The following is a 20439-nucleotide window of genomic DNA, read 5'->3' on the forward strand; positions in this document are numbered from 1 at the left end:
ACATGAATTAACGTGGTCTTTCATGGTCTAATAATATAGTTGTCTCAGCTTGCTGGAATTGAAAGAGGTTTCTGTTTTCCTTTTTCTTGACTGAAGGCCAATATATCTGGACAAGTTCTGTTTAATAAAAAGAAATCCAAGTATACAAAGTCCAGTAACAATTTTTTAAAAAAACGCGTGCAAGTTCAGACATATACCTAAACTTGTTCTGAACACTGTTGTTGTTGGAACTATTCCTGAATTAGGGCCAGTCTACACATTACACATTGGGATGCGGGTGGCACTGTGGGTTAAACCACAGAGCCTAGAGCTTGCCGATCAAAAGGTCGGTGGTTCAAATCCCTGCGACAGGGTGAGCTCCCGTTGTTCAGTCCCAGCTCCTGCCCACCTAGCAGTTCAAAAGCACGTCAAAGCGCAAGTAGATAAATAGGTACCGCTACAGCAGGGAGGTAAAGGGTGTTTCTGTGCGCTGCTCTGATTCTCCAGAAGTGGCTTAGTCATGCTGGCCACATGACATGGAAGCTATACGCCGGCTCCCTCGGCCAATAACGCGAGATGAGCGCCACAACCCCAGAGTTGGTCACAACAGGACCTAATGGTCTGGTGTCCCTTTACCTTTACCTTACACATTGCAGTGGTCATATAGTGTCAGCTTACTAGCCTTCTCGTGGTGGCTATTCCATGCATTACTGTAACACATAGAAAGGCTCAGCATGTACTGCAGAGCTTTCCAAATTGTGTGTCGGGTGAAGGCTCCCTGCACTCCTCCTGGGGCTGGAAAGGGGTTAGTTTAACTTCCAGTTTGCTAGCAAAACTGAATTCCTGTGTCACGAAATGATGCATGTCTAAAAAGTGGGTCACCAACAAGAAAAGTTTGGAAAGCTCTTATGTACTGTATTAGAAAACATAACTTATTTCTTCAGCACTGGTTGATACACGCTGCCACTTCATCACATAGGTTGTTTCCATGCCAGTGTTCAGGGGCGATTGTTTGGGGTGGAGATGCTCCATGTCTTGAAGGAACAGGACATATTTATAGAGGCAGAGGTAGAGATAACTGAACTTAAATAACTGAACAAGAAACACTGAACTGACCTCTGTATCTCAGAAGCTCTCTGTAATGCATCCTTAATGGGCCACCAAGCACCCCCACCATGTTCTTTAAGACACAAGGAGGGAATGTCTTCCACAAATGTGTTAAGTGATTTGCATGTTTTAGCAAAGTGTTGGCTGGAGATTAGAAGTGTGTACTTTGGCAGGACCGTGGAGGAGAAGTAAATGCCATGGAAAAGAAGTTAGAAAAGGACATGCAGAAGTGGTGGATATGGTGATGTTATGCAGCAGCAGGATAAAAGGCGTTGCATATATCAAATCAACTGTGTGTACTTGGTCATATAATTTGTGTGCGTGCAATGGCTCTTAGGGTGAATTAACAGAGATAATGGTAAGAAGTAATTCTTCACATTTTTGTATAGGTGTATACACAACTTGTGCACCCCGTGTGTTGTGTGTGTGCGCAATAGCATTTGTAAAAATGTATTTGTGTGCGTGGGTGCAGGTGTGTGCGGGGTGGTGGTGGTTGCACCTTATTGAAAAATTAATTACCATCCCAATATGTGGAATTTTACGCTGAGGCAAAGGATCTTCAGTCTCTTTGCCATGGTTATACATATGACACAACACCAAGTAAGCAAAACCAAAACCATACAGTATTCCTAGAATATGTATAAACTTGCTTGGCTTTAGAGCTTTTGAGGAAGTAAATCAAATTTTTTCCAGTTATGTCGATTATTCATTTCTCTCTCTTTCTTTTGTTTCTACCTGTTATGTCCACCACTTTCATTCCATCTGCCTGCCATAAACAATTTTCTTTTTCTTAAAGTGTTTCTGTCACCTAGATAAGACCTCACTATCTGGTCCCTTGGCTAGTGGTAGAGTATAAATCTCTTTCTAGACCCTGCAGGCAGACAACACCATGTTTTTTACTTCCTTTTCTCCGACAGCCTCACCTCCTTATTACAGATTGCTGGCTGTGTGCCACTTCACACCCACCCACCCCGCAAACTTCAGAATTCACATTTCCACTATCCATTTGGAAGGGTTAAAAATTAATTTTTTTGAAAAGTACCTTCTGTCACAGGTCTTTCCTCCCTAAATCCTAAGGGCTCGTCCACACTTCTTGCTTGTCCTGTGCTTAGAACGCAACGGTCTGAGCGATTTTCTGCTTGTCCTGCTGCTTTCTCCTGGGAAAACTCTCTCTTTACCACTGAATTGGAGCAAAGTAGAAAACGCAATTGACATTTGCTCTGATTCAGTGGTAAAGTGTTGGATTTCCCAGGGGAAAGCTGTGGGACAAGTGGGAAGCAGGATCGAGCCCTAACATTTTCAATTGTGCTTTTGAAAATTCCATGTCAGACAGGCATATTTGTGATCCATCAGAATACAGCAAAACCAAGTTTTGTTAGTTGGGTTGGATGTAAGCTTCAAAGTATAAGCCATGTTCACTTGCCATGTGCTGATTTGTTGCCAAATGTTAGTGCTGTGCCAGCTCTGGTAACATAAGTCTCCCACAATCAAGTGTAGAAGCACTATTGGGGAATTACTATTACTGACTATGGTGTACTCTGGCATGGCAAGTTCATATTGTCATAGAAAACCCTGCTGTATCCACTGTTTGTGGACCCACAGCATATGAGGGAAGGGTTGCCACATGTCCTCTTTTACATGGGTATGTAAAATGAGAGTCGTCATAACAATCCATAGTTAAAAGTAGAAGTCAGCAAATGTGTCCTTTTTTGTTTGCCCTAATAGGATGAAACATTGCCGACATTAACTACAGGGCTAAACTTGTTTGAATTCATATTTATGATCTACGTTCTGCATCTCTGAATCATTTATCAATTCAAGTTCTGTGGTGCGTGCGTGTGAAATTGCCAAAAGATTACTTGAACCATCTTACTACGTAGTCAGCTGAAAGCAGTGTCAAATTCTGGATATTATTCTCCAGGGAAGAATAAAAGGAAATGTACTCCTAAGGTTTCAACCAGCTGTTGACTTTAATGACAGCCTTTGAAAAGGTCCTGTTTGAATCAGATCAGACTTGTATATGTGACTATCAAAGCTACAGCTTTCTGTTTGTTGAATTTAAGAACTGTTAATAGATTCACACATTGCCTGAGACTTTTTGAAATGAGGGGTGGGATGGGTTGTGCTGCAGACACCAAATAAATTAGTGTGAGTTATAATAAAAAGTTTTGGAGAAATAAACCAAAATGCACAGGAATAAAGCTGTTTGAGAGCATATTGGAAGAATGTTCTGTTTTATAGGGCAGAAGTCATGTAAGCCATGTAATTAAATGGAAATAGTCCAAATATAGAAGATCACAGTGGGATTAAAATTAAAATTCTGTTACAAACTTGATCAAATGCCTTCGAAAAGAAATGTTTAGCCAGGTACCGTAAGAGAGGTTGCCATTAAAAAGACCCACCTTAGTATCCTTACTAGACCAAGTCATCTGAAATGGGGTCCTGGAGGAAGAAGACTCCCATTGGACAAGGCATTCTTTTGACTAAATGACACACTTGCATTTTTCAAGAGCATCTTGTTACTCTTTAATTCCAGGACTCTTTCCATTACTATCTGTTAGGGGAAGAGTGGATGGATAAATAGATTGTGATGATTTGTTAATTTCAAGCATTGGTTCCATTCACCATCTTCTGACAGAGCTGAGGATTCTGGACATCTGTTTTGCTCATTGGTGTGTCTTCATATGATGATATCTAGAATGGCAATCATACCTTAGGACTGATTTGTTTTGCTTTTTTCCCTTTAAATATATCTCAAAGCTGCAGTTAGATCAGCCACGGACAGTAAAAAACAGACAAGCAGAAAACAAGAACAAAACCCTGCTGTGGGCTGACCACAATTATGATCTCACTATGCTGGCAGCCTTTATACCAGTACAGTATTATGTAATGTAACAATCCTATGCACTCCCAGCACCAAAGTAAAAAGCAAAACAGTGCTTGTGGAGGCAAGAGATAACATAGTACACAGCCAGCCACTCCTACAAGTATTCCTGGCAACTCCGCCAACACCTGCCAGCCATGATGTTGTTGTTGTCATTTAGTCGTTTAGTTGTGTCCGACTCTTCATGACCCCATGGACCAGAGCACGCCAGGCACTCCTGTCTTCCACTTCCTCCCACAGTTTGGTCAGACTCATGTTGGTAGCTTCGAGAACACTGTCCAACCATCTCGTCCTCTGTCGTCCCCTTCTCCTAGTGCCCTCAATCTTTCCCAACATCAGGGTCCTTTCCAGGGAGTCTTCTCTTCTCATGAGGTGGCCAAAGTACTGGAGCCTCAGCTTCAGGATCTGTCCTTCCAGTGAGCACTCAGGGCTGATTTCCTTCAGAATGGATAGGTTTGATCTTCTTGCAGTCCATGGGACTCTCAAGAGTCTCCTCCAGCACCAGAATTCAAAAGCATCAATTCTTCGGCGATCAGCCTTCTTTATGGTCCAGCTCTCACTTCCATACATCACTACTGGGAAAACCATAGCTTTAACTATACGGACCTTTCTTGGCAAGGTGATGTCTCTGCTTTTTAAGATGCTGTCTAGGTTTGTCATTGCTTTTCTCCCAAGAAGCAGGCGTCTTTTAATTTCGTGACTGCTGTCATGATGTTATGCCCCCATAATATTCATGCAAGGTAGTCGCCAATCATCAGTGGTGATGATGGCAACATCACGATGTTGTCACAAGTCCCAGCCCATGATGTAGTTCCATGCCATATATCTTCCTATGGGATCTGTGTAACTTTGCTGCGGGGAGTAATGTATATGCTGCCACTGGAAGTGGCTGTTGAGCTGGTTGGAATTCTGTTGTCCAAGGTGGTTGTGTTAGGGTGGCCATGTGTCCTGCAGAGGACCACTCTCTCTTAGAGTAATCCATCCAAGTGTGGTTTCAAGTTAAGGAACTATAAGAAGGGAGAGCAGGGTTAAAGTTGCAACTAGGCAGCAAATTAAGCGGGTACACAGATCCCCCCTGGGTAGCTTCTTCCTCACTATAGTGACATTTATTATCTTTCTAGTGATTCTTTCGAAATGTGCATCTAGGTGCATATATATGCAAGCATATGCACAATTTTTGCAAAGATATATCCTCTTTTTTTTGGTGAGGTGTGTTCTTTTTTTGGCAATACAGAACTGGCCACCCAAGGCGGTGGAGGCAGAAAATGAGGCACTGATGGGCGGACGTGGTTTTACTTATTTTTTTCCCTCTTTTTTCTGATGTAACACTCTCCTTGTTGATAGAGGGACATATCCCCTATCCCCACAAAAAGTATAATTTTGGGGACTTTGAGCAGTAATTCAGTGAAACTTAATTGGAGTTCAGGTGGACATTATTTGATTGTCACTTCTGTGGATGTTTAGTTCCACTAGCTACCGGTAGTCTGCTGATTAGTATATCCCTAATTACAAGAAACATCTAACTTTGCAATTAGTTCATGATCCCAAATTGTTCATCACGTGGTGCCCCAATTATGGAATTGTTTCCACAGAGAGATCCATCTGATGTCTTGTTTTGTTGCATTTTTGGTGCAGTGAAGACCTTTTATTTTACCAGCCTTTCCTGGCTTAATTTAGTTCTGTTGATAGTTTTTTTTTTAAAAAAAGGTCTTCCTGCCTTTTGTTTATGTTTTTACGATTGCTTGGTGGGCTTTTTGTTTTATTTAAATAAAAAGTGTGTATCTTGATAGCTGCACTTCCTGCTTCTATACTCATTATTTTCTGAAAACAACAGATAATGCAGGGGTGGGGATGGGCTTTTGGTTTCCATAGATATTTGGCTGGCCACTGTGAGAACAGAGTGCTGGACTGGATGGGTCCTTGGCCTGATCCAGCAGGACTCATCCTATATTCTTACAGTCAAACCTATTGTAAGTCCCATTGAACTCTGGAATTTACTTCAGAGTAGACATGTTTCAGATTGCACTTCGAGTTCTATTGCTTTCTGTCGTACAGTTAAACACCTGCTTAAATCCCTTCAATTGAGATAAATGGACTTCACATTGCTTAATACTGGTTGGTTTGTTCCATATATGCCAGCATTTATAGTTGCTTGCTTCTATAGAGGGAACACTTTCTACAGTGAGTTGGTTTGCTGGCCTAAAATGGAATTCTAGTGGGAAATGAAAGTGTGGGTAAAACAATGGAAATTAGGAGCATCTGCACTCCTAGAGAGAAGTGCGGGTACATGAATATGAAGAGTGGCCATACATTTGTAAGTACATATAGTTGGTAGTGTTGCAATATTTATTTAATAGGAATGTCTCTTTCGAATAAGGTTGCTAACATGCTGTGTACCAGCAACTGGCTTTAAAAAATTTCAGCAATTGCTACCTTCTGCTTTACAGCATGGGAGGACACCTCTCCATCTTGCGGCTTATAAGGGTCATCTCCGAGTTGCCCAGATTTTGCTCAAAGCAGGCTGTGATGTGGATCTTCAGGACGATGTGAGTAGTTCTAACCATTCTCACACCAGGGAAGCCCTTCTGTCTCTGCGTTAGCAGTCCAAAGAACACTGCAACAAGTTGTCTCCTTTTAGAGACTGATTCTTTTTCAAAACAGATGTTTGCTTTGTTTACTAAGGGTACTTCCAGATGGCAGCTTAATATTGCAAGCGGTTCATTGGAAACAGGCTATTGCTCCACATTGGATTTTACACAGAAAGTGTAAATCTGAACCATTATTATTATTATTTATTATTGTTGTTGTGGGGAGGGGGAGATACAGGTTGGCATTTTGATGCTGATAAAGTTGTATGGATACTGTAAACAACAACAACAGCAAAACCCCGCATGCAGGAGAAGCATTGATTCCACAATAAACCCCTATCTGGAAGGACCCTAATTTTATAGCTTTATATGACTGCATGTGACTGGGATGGTCAAAGACAGTGGTCCTGTAGATGAGTGCCTTGGGGCATATTTTCAAAATCTGCAAGGATCGTTTTGCCAGATCCTTTTCAAATTTTAAGCATAAACAAAGCGTGGATGTTGCCTTTCACAGAAGTAAAAGGTTTTTCAATACTGTGTCGGACAGGCACCAAGTGTTATTAGATTTCACATTGCCTGTCCTTCTTCCAGGAAGCTCAGAGCTAAGCTGTGCTGAATGTTCACATCTGCAAACATTCCATGTGAAATTAGTGCTTTGAGGGAGCTGAATTCCCACCCCTGAACCTTACTCATCTTTTTCACTGCTGTTCTTTTTGGTTCCACTTTTCTTAGAGCTGGAAACTCTTACCACCCCCCACCATCACATCATTCATGCCATTCAGAGGTGTGAAACCCACGACAAGAATGCTTGCATTTATAATGCTCAGGACATTTATGAGTGGAACCAAAATGCTTTATGGCATGGAAATTACTCTATTTTTGTACTCCTAGTGGATGGTTCTTTGCCATTCATTGAACTAATATATTGTGATCAGCCTTAACATTAAAAAAGAAACGTTGAAAGAATTTTTGGCAGAATTTGACTCTCAAAAAATCTGTGCAGCATGAATACTGTTGTTGCGCTCAAACTTTTACTAGCTGGGGGAAAAGTGGTTTTAATATTGAAAGTCACGTGATGTACAAGTTATACAGAGTGGGTATATTCATTTGATGAAGTAGTCATATTCTCTCTTCCTTTAGCTTTCCTCCAGCTAGTAGATAACATAGATGAAATCCAATTGTTGTATGTAACTACCGTAGGTTATATTCAGAGCTTGACTTAAGTTCATTAAGTTTTTCAGTGGATCTGCTCTGAGTATGGCTAACATTCGATTTCACTCAGGGTCACTGTGGATTTTTAAAAATCCATTTACATCCCACCTGAGATATTTGTACCTCTTTTATTGATTGAATGCATTTATATTCCACCTTTCCTTCAAGGAGTTCAAGGTGGTGTACAAGATTTTCCCTCCCCAAGTTTATCATCACAACAACCCTGTGAAGCAGGCTACCTGAGAGGCAGTAACTGGCCCAAAATCACTCATTAAGCTTCATGACTGATTGAGGATTTGAAGCTGGGTCTCCTCATTCCTGGTAGCAACACTCAGCAATTAGACAACAGTGGTTGTTTTACACCAGAAAGAACTTGCATATGTGGACTTAGAGACATAGTTCTGCGGCCTCCTGGATTGCAAATATTCTCAGCTTTAAAAATATTGTCCTATGTCCTGTTTTTTTCCAGTGAACTGTGAAAGTCAATAACTATATTGTTTTTATATCCTATGTAGTAAATACATAATTGCCCAATTAATTTTCCATTTGCCAAATGTTGCATAGCATAAAGAAACTCTTCAAAATGTTGTGGAGGATTTAAAATGCTGACTTCATGTTCTACAGATGTTGATCGTTAACATATTGTAAAAGACCTTATCATTAGTTGAAGAATGACCTCCAGTGGCCTTGAATGGGATTATTATGAATTTCAGCCTGTGGAGACCAGCTCTGTAGAGTATGAAACCCCAAGAAGTAACTCTTTCCTTCTCCCTGCTAATCCTGCAAGCCCTTATTGGAATCCTGATGCCATCTCTGATTGGTCAATGAGTGTTCATACAGCACATACCTCAGAAATAGTCAAGGGAAAAGTGGCCCTGGTTAAAGAAGTCGAGGAAGAAAAAGATAAGAAAAAACAGAGGAGAAAGGCTAGAAAAGATCCTAGAAGATTGCAAAGAGAGAAGGAGGTTAGAACTGTTAACTTCAGCTTCTCTGCGACACAGTTGCATGTACCATTTGGATTGGCCATCTGGCATGGCAGAGCTACTTTAAAAGTGCATGGTTGCATGTTTGGCTTTTTTAAAATGATGCTTTGCCAAAAGGTTACGTACCTGTGTCCTTTTCACACAAGAGTCCCACTAATTATTTTGTGGTTACCATATTTAAAGGAAATGCTTCCTGGGAATTGTTTGCATTGCCAAAATTTAAAGCAGAGGCGGCCCTCCAGGTGTTGTTGAGCTCGCATCTTCCATTGACCCCAGCTAGCCTGGATGATGGAAGTTGTGGTCCAGCAACCCCTTGTTCAATGCATTCCCTATCCCTGATCTGTTGTACAGTTCTGGACTCATAAAAGTCACTGGCCAGCTATGAATGACCTTGCACTTAAGAAATAGTTTCTGCATGAAAATAATGGAGGGTAGACGGGTATACCTTTTGCTAATAGAGTACTGTGCCTCAAAGGTGGCTCTTACTGGCTAGTTTTGGCTAATTTGACATTTATTTTTTGGTGGTGCACACAGCAATTAACACTGTACTCTTCATTTGTCCACCTTCATCCTCCGTAGCACATGATGCAGTCAGGACTAAGAGAGGAACAGAACTCTAATTATTTCCCATGATGTTTTGAGAACACTGTTGCACTCTTTTGTGTCAAGTGAAAATACTCACTTCACTCCTAGTCATGCTTATGTGCTATCCTGTGTGGATATATACTGATGTAGCTGATTTATGTACAACAGAACACATGACTTTGATAGCCCAAAGCAAGCTGGCCTGGGCAACTATTTATAAAACAGTTTTCTACCTTGATGTTGGTTGTCTTTCAATTACTCTCTTTGTTATTGCACTGGAAATGCATCTTTCTGTTTGTGACTTGAGATTTCTTTTAATTGGAGGGAAATGGTTCCCAGAGCAGATGTTGTCTTCCTCAAATGCCAGTATGTTTAATAAGTCCTTTAATGAACTACATTAGCTTTTCCTGTTGCTGTCACTCTGATCTAATTAAAATAATTGTTACAACAGAAATCTATCATGCGGGTGAGCAAGTGGGTCTTTTGTTATGAAACAATCATCAGCTTAATCCATTCTATCTGCAACAGCTGGCTCTTGAGCAGTGCCATTTAGAAGGCTTTGGGTTTGAGCTGCAGGAAATCATAGTAGCTCATTTCAGTCCCATACATCCCAGTGAAAAATGTAGCTTGATTTTATGATCTTTTATAATTTGGCCTTTTTTTTAAAAAAACATTGCATAGTACTTGAAAGAAAATAGCATCTGAACATGCCGCTCAAAGAACGCTGTGTTCCTTGAAATGTTTGTACAAATAAAATGGTCTCCTGCTGCTATCTGAAGATATTTTCTGTACTTTCCCCAACAGCTTCACAATGGGTCAAATTGCAAACTGTCACATAACCACTTTGCTGCTGGCTAGGCATTGCGTGGAGCCACTCAACTTACATTCCAGCTTCTTTATTTAGACTGAAAACAGACATAGCTTCTAGGAATAGTGGATGTGGTTTGAACATGCGTTGACCCAGTTTGTATGTCACAGTAACCCTAATGGTGCACCATGAAAAGGTTTTCCTGTGCTGTTCATCTCCCTACTAATGGTGGGGCAAAACAATCAACACCCCTGATTTAGCGTTAATGTCTGATCCATGGGATGTGGTTTGTTTCCCAAGGGCAAATATTAGTGACAGATTGTATGGTTTGTTGCGAATGAAACAAACCATCACCCCTAGTTCTGATATAATGCTCAGCCAAGGATCATGGCCTGTTTCTTCCTCTTCATCAAATATAAGCCCCAGTAGTGGCCAGCAGGTGTGTGTTGCTGTTGGTTACCAAGAGGGAGGGCAAGGCAGTGGGGAAACTGGCATGTTGTGGGTGCAGTGCTGGGAGCTGTGATGCTACACCTTCACTGTGCCAAGCTCCCTGCTGCCTCTCCCTTTCTCCAGGCCATGATACATGCCGTTGGCAAGCCAGGAGAGCAACACAGTCCCACTGGCTGCATAAGGCTTAAAAACACACACACACCACACATACAAATAGTTGACCAGTCAAACATGCAGCCTTTGTAACTGCATTGTTCATTGGGCTATCTAGATATCAACGGATGTTGCAAACGTCAGTCAAATTGCTGTCAGTTTGCTGAACTTTGCCTGGTTTTGTTCCATCTGAAAGAACTAGATCAGGGGTCCCCAGACTTACCGGGCTCCGGGCCGGTGCCCGCCGCGCCGACCACGCGGCGGGCCGGAGGGCGGGGGAGTGCGCGCCTGTGCGCATGCGCACACGCACACGGTCGGAAAAACGCCGAAAATCGCTTGTGCGCATGCCTATGGGCCTCCCCCGACCCGGAAGTGCATCGGAAATGACCTCTTCTGGGTCGGGAGAGGCCCATACGCATGCGCACAAAGGATTTTCGCCGATTTGCCGATTTTGAAGATCGCCGCCGCACTGCGCTCCGTAAGAGCGGGCGGTGGTCGTCGCGGGCAGGATTGGGAGGCTAATTGGGCCGCATCCGGCCCGGGGGCCGTAGTCTGGGGACCCCTGAACTAGATGATTGAGGAACACTCAGAGCTACTTGAGTGATCCTGAGTCAGCTAATCTGCTGATCTGGTGATACATAGTGCTAGGTAGAAGTTTGCTAGGGAGGACATATGGTGAGGCCCATGATTTGTAAGCAGTGTGTATTGGAGTGGGCTATGACTTTCAGAATCATAAGCTACCAGCAGTAAATGGTTATGTCATGTAATGCTTCTATAAGGAAAATGATGGGGTGGGTGGGCGGGCAGAGCATGATAACCTCTGTGGCTCACCACATACTGTTGCCAGCGCATTAGTTTTCATGCTGCAAAACTCTACACGTGACAACAACCCTCACTTAAGTTTCATGTTCTTCTTTTTCTAAATGGGAATTCTTTCTGTGTAGGAAAAGCGTAACAGGTGAAGTGGCCTAATTGCTTGGGTTGTCTGCTAATAGCTAGACCAGTGTAATGTTGCACAGTGTGAACATTCTGTAGAATTTGGAAACCAGAGTGTGGCTTGCTCTTAAACTCATACAGTAGTAGCACTGTGTATGTTGCTGTTTATGGGGACAGGATGTTTTGATGCTGCTAATTGAAATGCATGTATGTTGATGTAGATTTGAAATAAAATGTGTTAGTAAATAATGGGTACTCTTTGCAGGGTGACCAGACAGCTTTGCATCGAGCGACCGTCGTAGGGAACGTAGACGTAATAGCAGCTCTTATCCGCGAAGGCTGTGCTTTGGACAGACAAGACAAGGTTATTGCCAGTTTTGTGTTTATTCTCTTTCTCTGTCGTCTCTGAAGGATGCTCTCTCCAACTTGTTTGTGTCATTTGCTGTAGAGGAAATAAATATAATGCAGAATAACACAACACAATTACGAGCTCTTGAAAATACATATCTGTATTGAATTGGTAAACTTTGGTTTTTCATGAGTAAATATCAGTCAAAACAACACAGCATACGGCAACATGCATGCACAGCAGCATCACTGTAAATACAATACTTACGAAAACTTCCTTAATCTTTGTACTAGTTACTAATGTTTCCCTTTTTGTTGTATTCAAGTGGCAGTGGGCTACAGATCCACATAAACTCAAAGCACATGACTTCCCCTAAAGAAACCTGGGAACTGTAGTTGGTTGGGAACCACAGCTCTGTGAGGGGGAAGCACCAGCCAAGTGCTTTAAATTTGCATTGGATGTGCTTTATACATATGATGGGCACCTGCAGGGTCCAACTGGATCATTTCCCTTCAAGTACAGTAGTAGGATGCTCTGAGCTGATTACTACATTGTTTTGAGGAAACCCACCCAGGACTGCTACCGTTGCTGGAAACCACAAGAGGGGAGAGAGTGCTCTTGTGCTCAAATTTTGCTTGCTGGTTTCTCGCAGGCAACTGTTCTGCCCCTGTGAGAACAAGGTGCTGGACAAGATGGGCCAGTGGTTTGATCCAGCAGGCTCTTCCTATGTTCTTAGATGTAACTGTTTTAGGGATGAACCTTAGCCCTAGCCCTGCTCCTTCCTTTACACATTTTTTCCTGCTTAGCTTAACCATGGTTAAAGGCTGCATTGACACTGATGTTTATCATAGTAAATGCTAACCAGGGATTGCACCTAGCTATGGTTTCTAGTGTACTTAAAACCCTGGTTACCCTCAGGTAAATTAAAAATTAAATGTTGATGCTGAGCTGATGCTGATGCTGGGTTAACAAAGATTGAGACCAGGAGGGTTCTACTTCCTTAAAAAGGGGGGGGGAGTGTGGTAATGAGTATGTGAATTCCCATGGTCTGCAAATAGTAATTCTTCAGTCATTTAACATGGCATCCAAATAGAATTATAAATAGCACCTCCGGGTGTATGCAGTATTTTCTCTATATGGACACGGTACTCTAAACTGCTAATTTTCTTTTGCCTTCAGGATGGGAACACAGCTCTCCATGAAGCCTCTTGGCATGGATTCAGCCAGTCTGCCAAACTGCTTGTTAAAGGAGGGGCAAACGTTCTTGCCAGAAACAAGGTGAGATGCATGCAGAAAGGAGCATTCAAGTGCTGCTCTTTAAAAAAAAGGAAAAGAAAAGAATAACTAATTTTTAAATGGGAGTTTTTCCTCAACAGTAGTTTCCAGCAGAGGCATTTCTGGATAAATGGCTGTGCCTTTTCTTGGCAACACTCTTCCATTTAATTTAAGATGGACTATGCCTTGATTATTCTCTTTGAGGGAAAACTTGTATTCTGACAGTTCACACACACACACACACACACACACACACACACACACACACACAGAGCGCTGTTGGGAGTGAATGTTGCATTAATTATGGCTGAAGAACTATCAAAGTGCTTCTAGCATCCTAATCATTGCAGAAGCGTGTGAAAATGAATTGAACAAACAAGAAAATGTCAATTAAAAACCCCCGTTTATCAGAAACAAGAAAGCCAGGCACATGAATGGCAAAACTGAGGGGAAGCAGCTTGTCTTCCATGAGACTTTCAGACACTAGGATAAGCTCTTGTTGCAAACTTTTGAGAGAGACTCAGGTGTTCTTTCTTCTCTCGTCTATATTATGTTTTGAGGAACGTTTTGCAGAGAGGACTGGGGGGGGGGACACAGCAAAAGGTTGGATCCTGTCTTTTTCTAAATCAGCAAGAGTGTTTCCTTTTGCATAATTCCACTCAGTGGAAACTCCCACCAGCAGAAAGGAGGGAGGTGACTTTTGCTAATTGTGCCACCTTTCATGCTGTTCTTCTGGGTTGGCAAATCTTTCAGAACACTCTTGGAAAAAGTTACTAGGTGTTTTGTGTGTGTGTGTGTGAGAGAGAGAGATCACAAATCAAACAAGCAAAAAGGTGAAGGTTCATAGGGTATCCCTGAAGCAAATCACTTAAGATAAATTATGACATTACTAAAACAAAATGTTAAAATGTGGGTTAGTGTAAAGACGAAATCCTGGTAGTGGCAGCCATTTTCCTTAAGACACATCTTAAGGACTTAAAATGGGCACAAAGTCCCTTCTTAAAAACTACAATCATACTTTTCAAATCTAGATGGAAACAAGTGATTCTTATCCAGTTCCCATTTACTTCCCCTCCCCCATGTATGCTCCGCTTTTCTATAACAAGAACAGAACCCAGTTGTTTTTTGTTTTTTTGAAAAGTAGCCAATAAACTGGAATTATACAGGGTTAGGGAGTTCTATTATAATGGCCAAAAAAAAAAGAAATCAGAGAAATTTTAAATGAACAAGAGCACCCTTGGTTTGAACTCAGGAAATTAAGTTTATTTATAGCAAAAGACATTATCAAACAGCAGGTAAAAAAAGAGAACTGATGTTGTTTTAACAGCTGATTTAATTTTAATGCCAAAGGACAAACTACCAAAATTTATAACAAAGTTCTATATAGGTGTTCTAACAGGATTATAAGAAATGGTGTGAGATGGTTTCTTGCTCTTTTATAAAGGTGACTGTTGTGTTTCCCCCCATCTCTTTCCTAAGGCAGGCAACACACCACTACACCTGGCCTGCCAAAACAGTCATTCCGAAAGTGTTCGGGTCCTGCTGCTTGGAGGCTCTCGGGCTGATATAAAAAATAATGTGAGTGTTACCAAAATATATATCTGCAGATTTGATAGAGAAAAACCCTCAAATGCAGTATTTGAGTGGGAAAATAATAATGTGACATTGCTTGCATATGAGTATTGTGGCCAGTCCCATTCCAAATTATCAATTGAATGAGTTTTCTGAAGGTTTAAAAACATGTACATTTTAACAGGAAAGGAGCAAATTTGCAATCAACCTAATAAAGGCAGAAAAACATTTTATAAAAGCAGCAGGGCAGCTTGCACCCCAACCTCATATTAATGATGCCTCGTGAAACTGCCCCATTTCTCTCTGCCATCAGTTTCTTCCTGCGTTTTGTTCCTCCATTTTTCAATCAAGTGCAGAGCATACTAGAGTCAGAAAGAATTACTGTTGTTTGTTTGCCAAGATAGCAATTGTGTTGTACCTAAAAAAACACCCCATCATCTGTATAATTATCTGCATATGTATAACCCCATCAAAACCAGTGGAGCTTATTTCTGACTAGACCCACATTAGGGTGGGTCACCAAGGTGAAAATTAACGAAGGGTAGTCTTTATTCCATGGGACGCGGGTGGCGCTGTGGTCTAAACTACTGAGCCTAGGGCTTGCCAATCAGGAGGTCGGCGGTTCAAATCCCTGTGACGGGGTGAGCTCCCGTTGCTTGGTCCCAGCTCCTGCCAACCTAGCAGTTCAAAAGCATGTCAGAGTGTAAGTAGATAAATAGGCACTGCTCCGACAGGAAGGTAAACAGCGTTTCCGTGCGCTGCTCTGGTTCGCCAGAAGCGGCCACATGACCTGGAGGCTGTACGCCGGCTCCCTCGGCCAGTAAAGCGAGATGAGCGCCGCAACCCCAGAGTCATTCATGACTGGACTTAGCTGTCAGGGGTCCTTTATCTTTACCCTTTATTCCAGATTAGTTAATCCAGAGCAGGTCTCTCTGCTCCCACCTGTCATTCTGGCTGCACTTACAACTTGCATGAGGCCCCCAAGAGTTTCCCCTGAAAGAATGTGGCCCTTGACCTACAAAAGGTGGCCTCACATTTGCAAATTATAAGTATAGTTACCAAGTAAATGGGCCATGGATATTGAAGGAAAAGAAGCATAACTGCTCCATGTGGTTACCCAGATTTCCAGTGTACAGCACTTGCCCCTGCATGTTTACCCAGATGTATATTTCCTCCCTGCGTCCAGTGAGGCTTACTCCACAGAACCACAACTTTAATGTGTTAAGGCATCATGTTAACTTTCTTACTGTGATTTGCCTCCCTTATTTTTAGGCAGGAGACACGTGTTTGCATGTCGCAGCTCGATATAATCATTTGCCCATCATTAGGGTGCTCCTCAGTGCTTTCTGTTCTGTCCATGAAAAAAACCAGGTCAGTGCATGAACTTCATTGCCACTACGCTCCATTTTCTATAAGGCTTTCAAAGTATAATCTGATTCCTGTATTTAGAACAAAAGAGGTGGCTGTTGTTCTCTGAACTATGGAGAAAGCTTTTGAAATTATTCCCCTTTTAATTAAAGTGCTGCTATATTATAGGTATTATTTTGGCATCAAGAATTGCCTTAAAGAAATGGTGTGTCCTTAGCTTGTCACATCAGAGCATGTTTTTGCATTTACATTTCTTATCTGTACTTTATTTATTTATTTTATATCTGGTCAATGAAAAGCTGCAACGTTGATGATTCTATGCTCCTGCCAAGACTCATTCCATGGCATCTAGCACAACTCACTGCAAATACTGCAACCAGCAGAAAGATCATTAAGTGTTCCACCAAGATCTTCAGCAATTTTCAAGTGGTTTGGGAATCACTGATTTAAGTCACAACACCATAATGACTATAAGACTAAAATGAAGTTTGCTTCTACAGTGGTGCCTGGCAAGACGAATTAAATTCGTTCCGTGAGTCAATTCGTTTTGCGAAAAATTCATCTTGCGAATCGCGGTTTCCCATAGGAATGCATTGAAATTTCTTTTTTTGCCCATAGGAACACATTAATTAAATTTCAATGCATTCCTATGGGAAACCGCGATTCGCAAGATTAATTTTTCGCAAAATAAATTAGTCTTGCGAGTCACCATCGGATTGCAAGACACATTCGTCTTGCGAAAAATTTGTCTTGCAGGGCATTTGTCTTGCGAGGTACCACTGTACTGTCTTGTTGTTAAACACATCTACTTCAGAACATTGTAGAAAAATATACTTCAAAAGTAAAAATAATAAAATGAGCACCTGTAGCCATGTACCTGGCTAGTCAGCTGCCTCATGATAAAAATATTGTATTAGAAATAAGAAAGGAAAGAAGCTGTGGTGACTAGCATGAGCCTTGGAGGTACATTGATGCTCATCCTGTTTGCACTTGCCTCCATCATCTGCCATTCTCTAGGTGTTCCTTTGGGACCTTCTGGTCTGCAGGGCTCTGGAATTTGGGTCCAAGATGCAACCCTAGTTGCACTGCTGACTGGATTGTCCAAAGGAATTTAAGATGCTGTGGAACAAGCTCAGTGACAAGTGTTGGCTGTGGCATCCATTGGATCCTTTAGCATTTCAGTGTAACTCAATATTTTAATGTGTGACAAGTCTCAAAGCCAATATACTGGGGGATACATTTGTGGGTGTGGGTGCTTTTAATTGGCTTTACATATTTTCACTGCTCTTTTTAATAGGGCTATTTCTTTATTTTTTAAAAATCCTATTTATTGTGCATTTTAGTTGTTTCTGTTCTAATTTATGCTGTGAGCTGCCTTGGGTCCTCTGGCAGAAAGGTTGGTTGGTTGGTATCCAACCAACCAACCAACCAACCTGCTAGAATGACTCAACAATATGGTAATACAAAATGTGCACCCTCCTTTTGGGTGGCACAAGATGGTGCTGTTTGTCTGGACCTCAAGGCAGGGCATGTTTCATTCTGCTTTCTTAACCTCTAGGCTGGCGATACAGCACTTCATGTAGCTGCTGCTCTGAATCATAAGAAGGTGGTCAAACTGTTGTTGGAAGCAGGAGCTGATGGTACAGCCGTTAACAATGTAAGCACTGAAGTCCTTATTCTTATTCTTACTGTTTCTAGTTATTTTTTCCTGAGTGTTGGCTGACAGGACAGCATTGACGAAAGCAGTGGTTCTTTTAATTTCTAAAATGTCATTTAGAGAGAATCGTGTTATCCTTTTCTCTTGCAGGCTGGTCAGACCCCGCTAGAAGTTGCCAGAGAACATGACAACCCTGAGGTTGCTCTTCTGCTCACTAAAGCCCCACAGGTACATTATGAATACAGTTCATTAATGATCGACTCAGAAGCATCATTCTACAAAACTGCTCTGGAATAAATGTCTCACACACTAGTGAGGTGGATGTGTTCCAGATGCTGACAAAGACAAGACTTGATGATACTCATTCTCGCATGCATAAGCAAGTGGGGTGTGTTGTGTCTAATGTATTGTATGCTGTGTGCTGTAGTTGTTGGTGCATTTGGTTCAAATACTACGTTCTCTGCCCATTGCAGAATTTACTTTGCTGCTGCTACACTCTAGGAACCAGGCAGATATTTTAAAGCATCCCTTTCTGTAATTGGACCAGGATGGCTGGGTAACGATGGTGTTAACTTGAAATGTTGCTACATGCAGGTCTTGCGCTTTAATCATGGAAGGAGCCTGAGGAAGAGGAGGGAAAGACTGAAAGAGGAACGGCGTGCTCAGTCTGTACCAAGAGATGAAGTGGTGCAAAGCAAGGTACAGCCAGATTTCTATGTAGTGATGGCAAGGAATGTGGTCTGAGTGCTGGAGTCCCCCACCTCTTGAAAGTATTTTTTCCCCATCTGCCATGAGAGTTTCATTTTTTGCGCTGCTGTGCTGTAAGCACCTGGAGGAAAATAATTAGTACCTGCATTGCAACCCGGGTAATCCCTCTTCAGTTGCTGCTGCTGCTCTGTTTGGAATTTGGAGAACTGTGTGCTCAGGACTGAATGTGATAATTTATCAGAGAGCAAAGATCAGGATCTCTATCCCCCTTGCCTGTGTGTGCTTTTATTTTGAAACAGGGCAGTGCCTCGGCTGCTGATGACACTCACAGCAGTGACCAGGCCCTTCAGGGGAGAGGTGACATGAAAGAGGAAGCACAGTTGCCTTTATCAGAGCTCAGAGGGAGGAAGAATAAAAAGAAGAAACCAAGAGAAAAGGTACCAGCAGATGCAGAATGACAGTGGGAGGAGCACTCTTAATCCAGGCGGTTTCTCTCATCTCCTTCCATTCATGGGCAGGCTTTCTAAAACATGCCTACTTTTGGTGCCCTGTGTCAGAGACATCATCATCTTTTCTATAGTTTCAAAGAGAATGGGCCATGGGATAGCTGACCTTCAGCCTGAGGGGAACAATGGGCCCCACAGCTTTCTGTGTCTCAATTTGCTTTAAAAAAAGTGCAGTAGTAGTAGTAGTAGTAGTTGCTGCTGCTGCTGCTGCTGCTAATATCACCAGCTTCTGTGAATCCCTCATGCCAAGTGAGAGGCCTGGAGGGCCACTTTGACATGTTCCTCCCTCCCATGGGTGATTGCAGCACACAGCCTTAAAAGGATAGCTGCTCCTGCTCTTGACCATGGGGAGGTGGTTTGGGTCCAAACTTCACATGAGCAGACTGCTGCTCAAAGGATGCTCCACAGAAGAAAGAGGTGGAGGCAACCTTTACTGATTCATTTCCCAGGGTTCCTGCTCTGGAAGGTCAAGGGATCCTCTGGAACAGAGTTATTAAAAGTGACACTGGAGGGGGAAAGGGGAACTGGGGGAAATTGCCTCAATCCCTTCCTGCAGTGGGGCCCTCCACTGGATCAGAGGCCTTTTTGCAAATGGAAGAAGCCCTTTTATTCACAGAAAGGTATTCTTGGGGCCAATTGTTCTTTTATGTGTGTTGAAATCTAGGCAGATAGTGGGTGCTGAATGCATTTAACAGAAGCACAAGTTCATGGCATGTTGTGGTTCAAGCAGTTTTCCAAAACATTTTGCAGAGCCTGATGAGCAGCAAACAGGAATATTGATTTGAATGAATGAAAACAAGTCCATATGGCGGCCACATTTGCGCCAATGCATTTCATTATTTAAATTGGGCAGTGGTAGCAAATGTAATAGGAGAGATAACATTTGTCACGTTACTTTGACAATTTTATTGTGTGAAACAGTCTGATCCTGAAGAATGTGGAATGTTTCATCTGTGTAGACTCAGCAAAGTTTAATTAGACATTGTTATGGAATGCAGGGAAAGGGGGGCTTTTTGTATGCCAATAGATAAGTTTGTTACATTTGCACTCATGGAGAATGAATGTGCTGGAATAGGTTTTTAAAAAATGCTATGTGTATTTTTAAAAACAAATCAGGTTTTGGCGCTCTCTGAACCCACATCACCAGCTGATCAGCAAGTGCCTCCTAACCCACAGCAGATTTTGCCAAAACGCAAGAGCAAGCGCCGCTGCGCATCTCCTCCACCTCCCCATGAATTCAGAGCCTACCAGTTGTATACACTTTACCGTGGAAAGGATGGAAAAATCATGCAGGTAACTATGCACTTTGTAATTGGATT

At 42.2% G+C, this 20439-nt stretch overlaps 1 protein-coding gene across 7 annotated transcripts in view; it reads left to right on the forward strand.

Moving 5' to 3' along the window:
• Positions 1–20439, forward strand: part of ANKRD6 (ankyrin repeat domain 6) — a 69495-nt gene that overhangs the window by 39980 nt on the left and 9076 nt on the right. For 3 of the 7 annotated variants that reach the window (XM_088667206.1, XM_088667207.1, XM_088667208.1), the window contains exons 3-13: positions 6418–6516; positions 8558–8735; positions 11951–12049; positions 13214–13312; positions 14789–14887; positions 16154–16252; positions 17808–17906; positions 18057–18134; positions 18501–18605; positions 18914–19051; positions 20237–20413. In XM_088667206.1, coding sequence (XP_088523332.1) covers positions 6419–6516; positions 8558–8735; positions 11951–12049; positions 13214–13312; positions 14789–14887; positions 16154–16252; positions 17808–17906; positions 18057–18134; positions 18501–18605; positions 18914–19051; positions 20237–20413 — 1269 coding nt within the window. In that variant the 5' untranslated portion in view covers position 6418. Of the gene's footprint in view, positions 1–6417; positions 6517–8483; positions 8736–11950; positions 12050–13213; positions 13313–14788; positions 14888–16153; positions 16253–17807; positions 17907–18056; positions 18135–18500; positions 18606–18913; positions 19052–20236; positions 20414–20439 lie in introns of all 7 variants that reach the window. The other 4 variants (XM_088667204.1, XM_088667205.1, XM_035109394.3 and 1 more) reach the window with 2 other exon arrangements.

The sequence above is a fragment of the Zootoca vivipara genome, chromosome 3 (genome assembly GCF_965207765.1).
Source record: "Zootoca vivipara chromosome 3, rZooViv2.hap1.1, whole genome shotgun sequence".
Classification (NCBI taxonomy): Eukaryota; Metazoa; Chordata; class Lepidosauria; order Squamata; family Lacertidae; genus Zootoca; species Zootoca vivipara.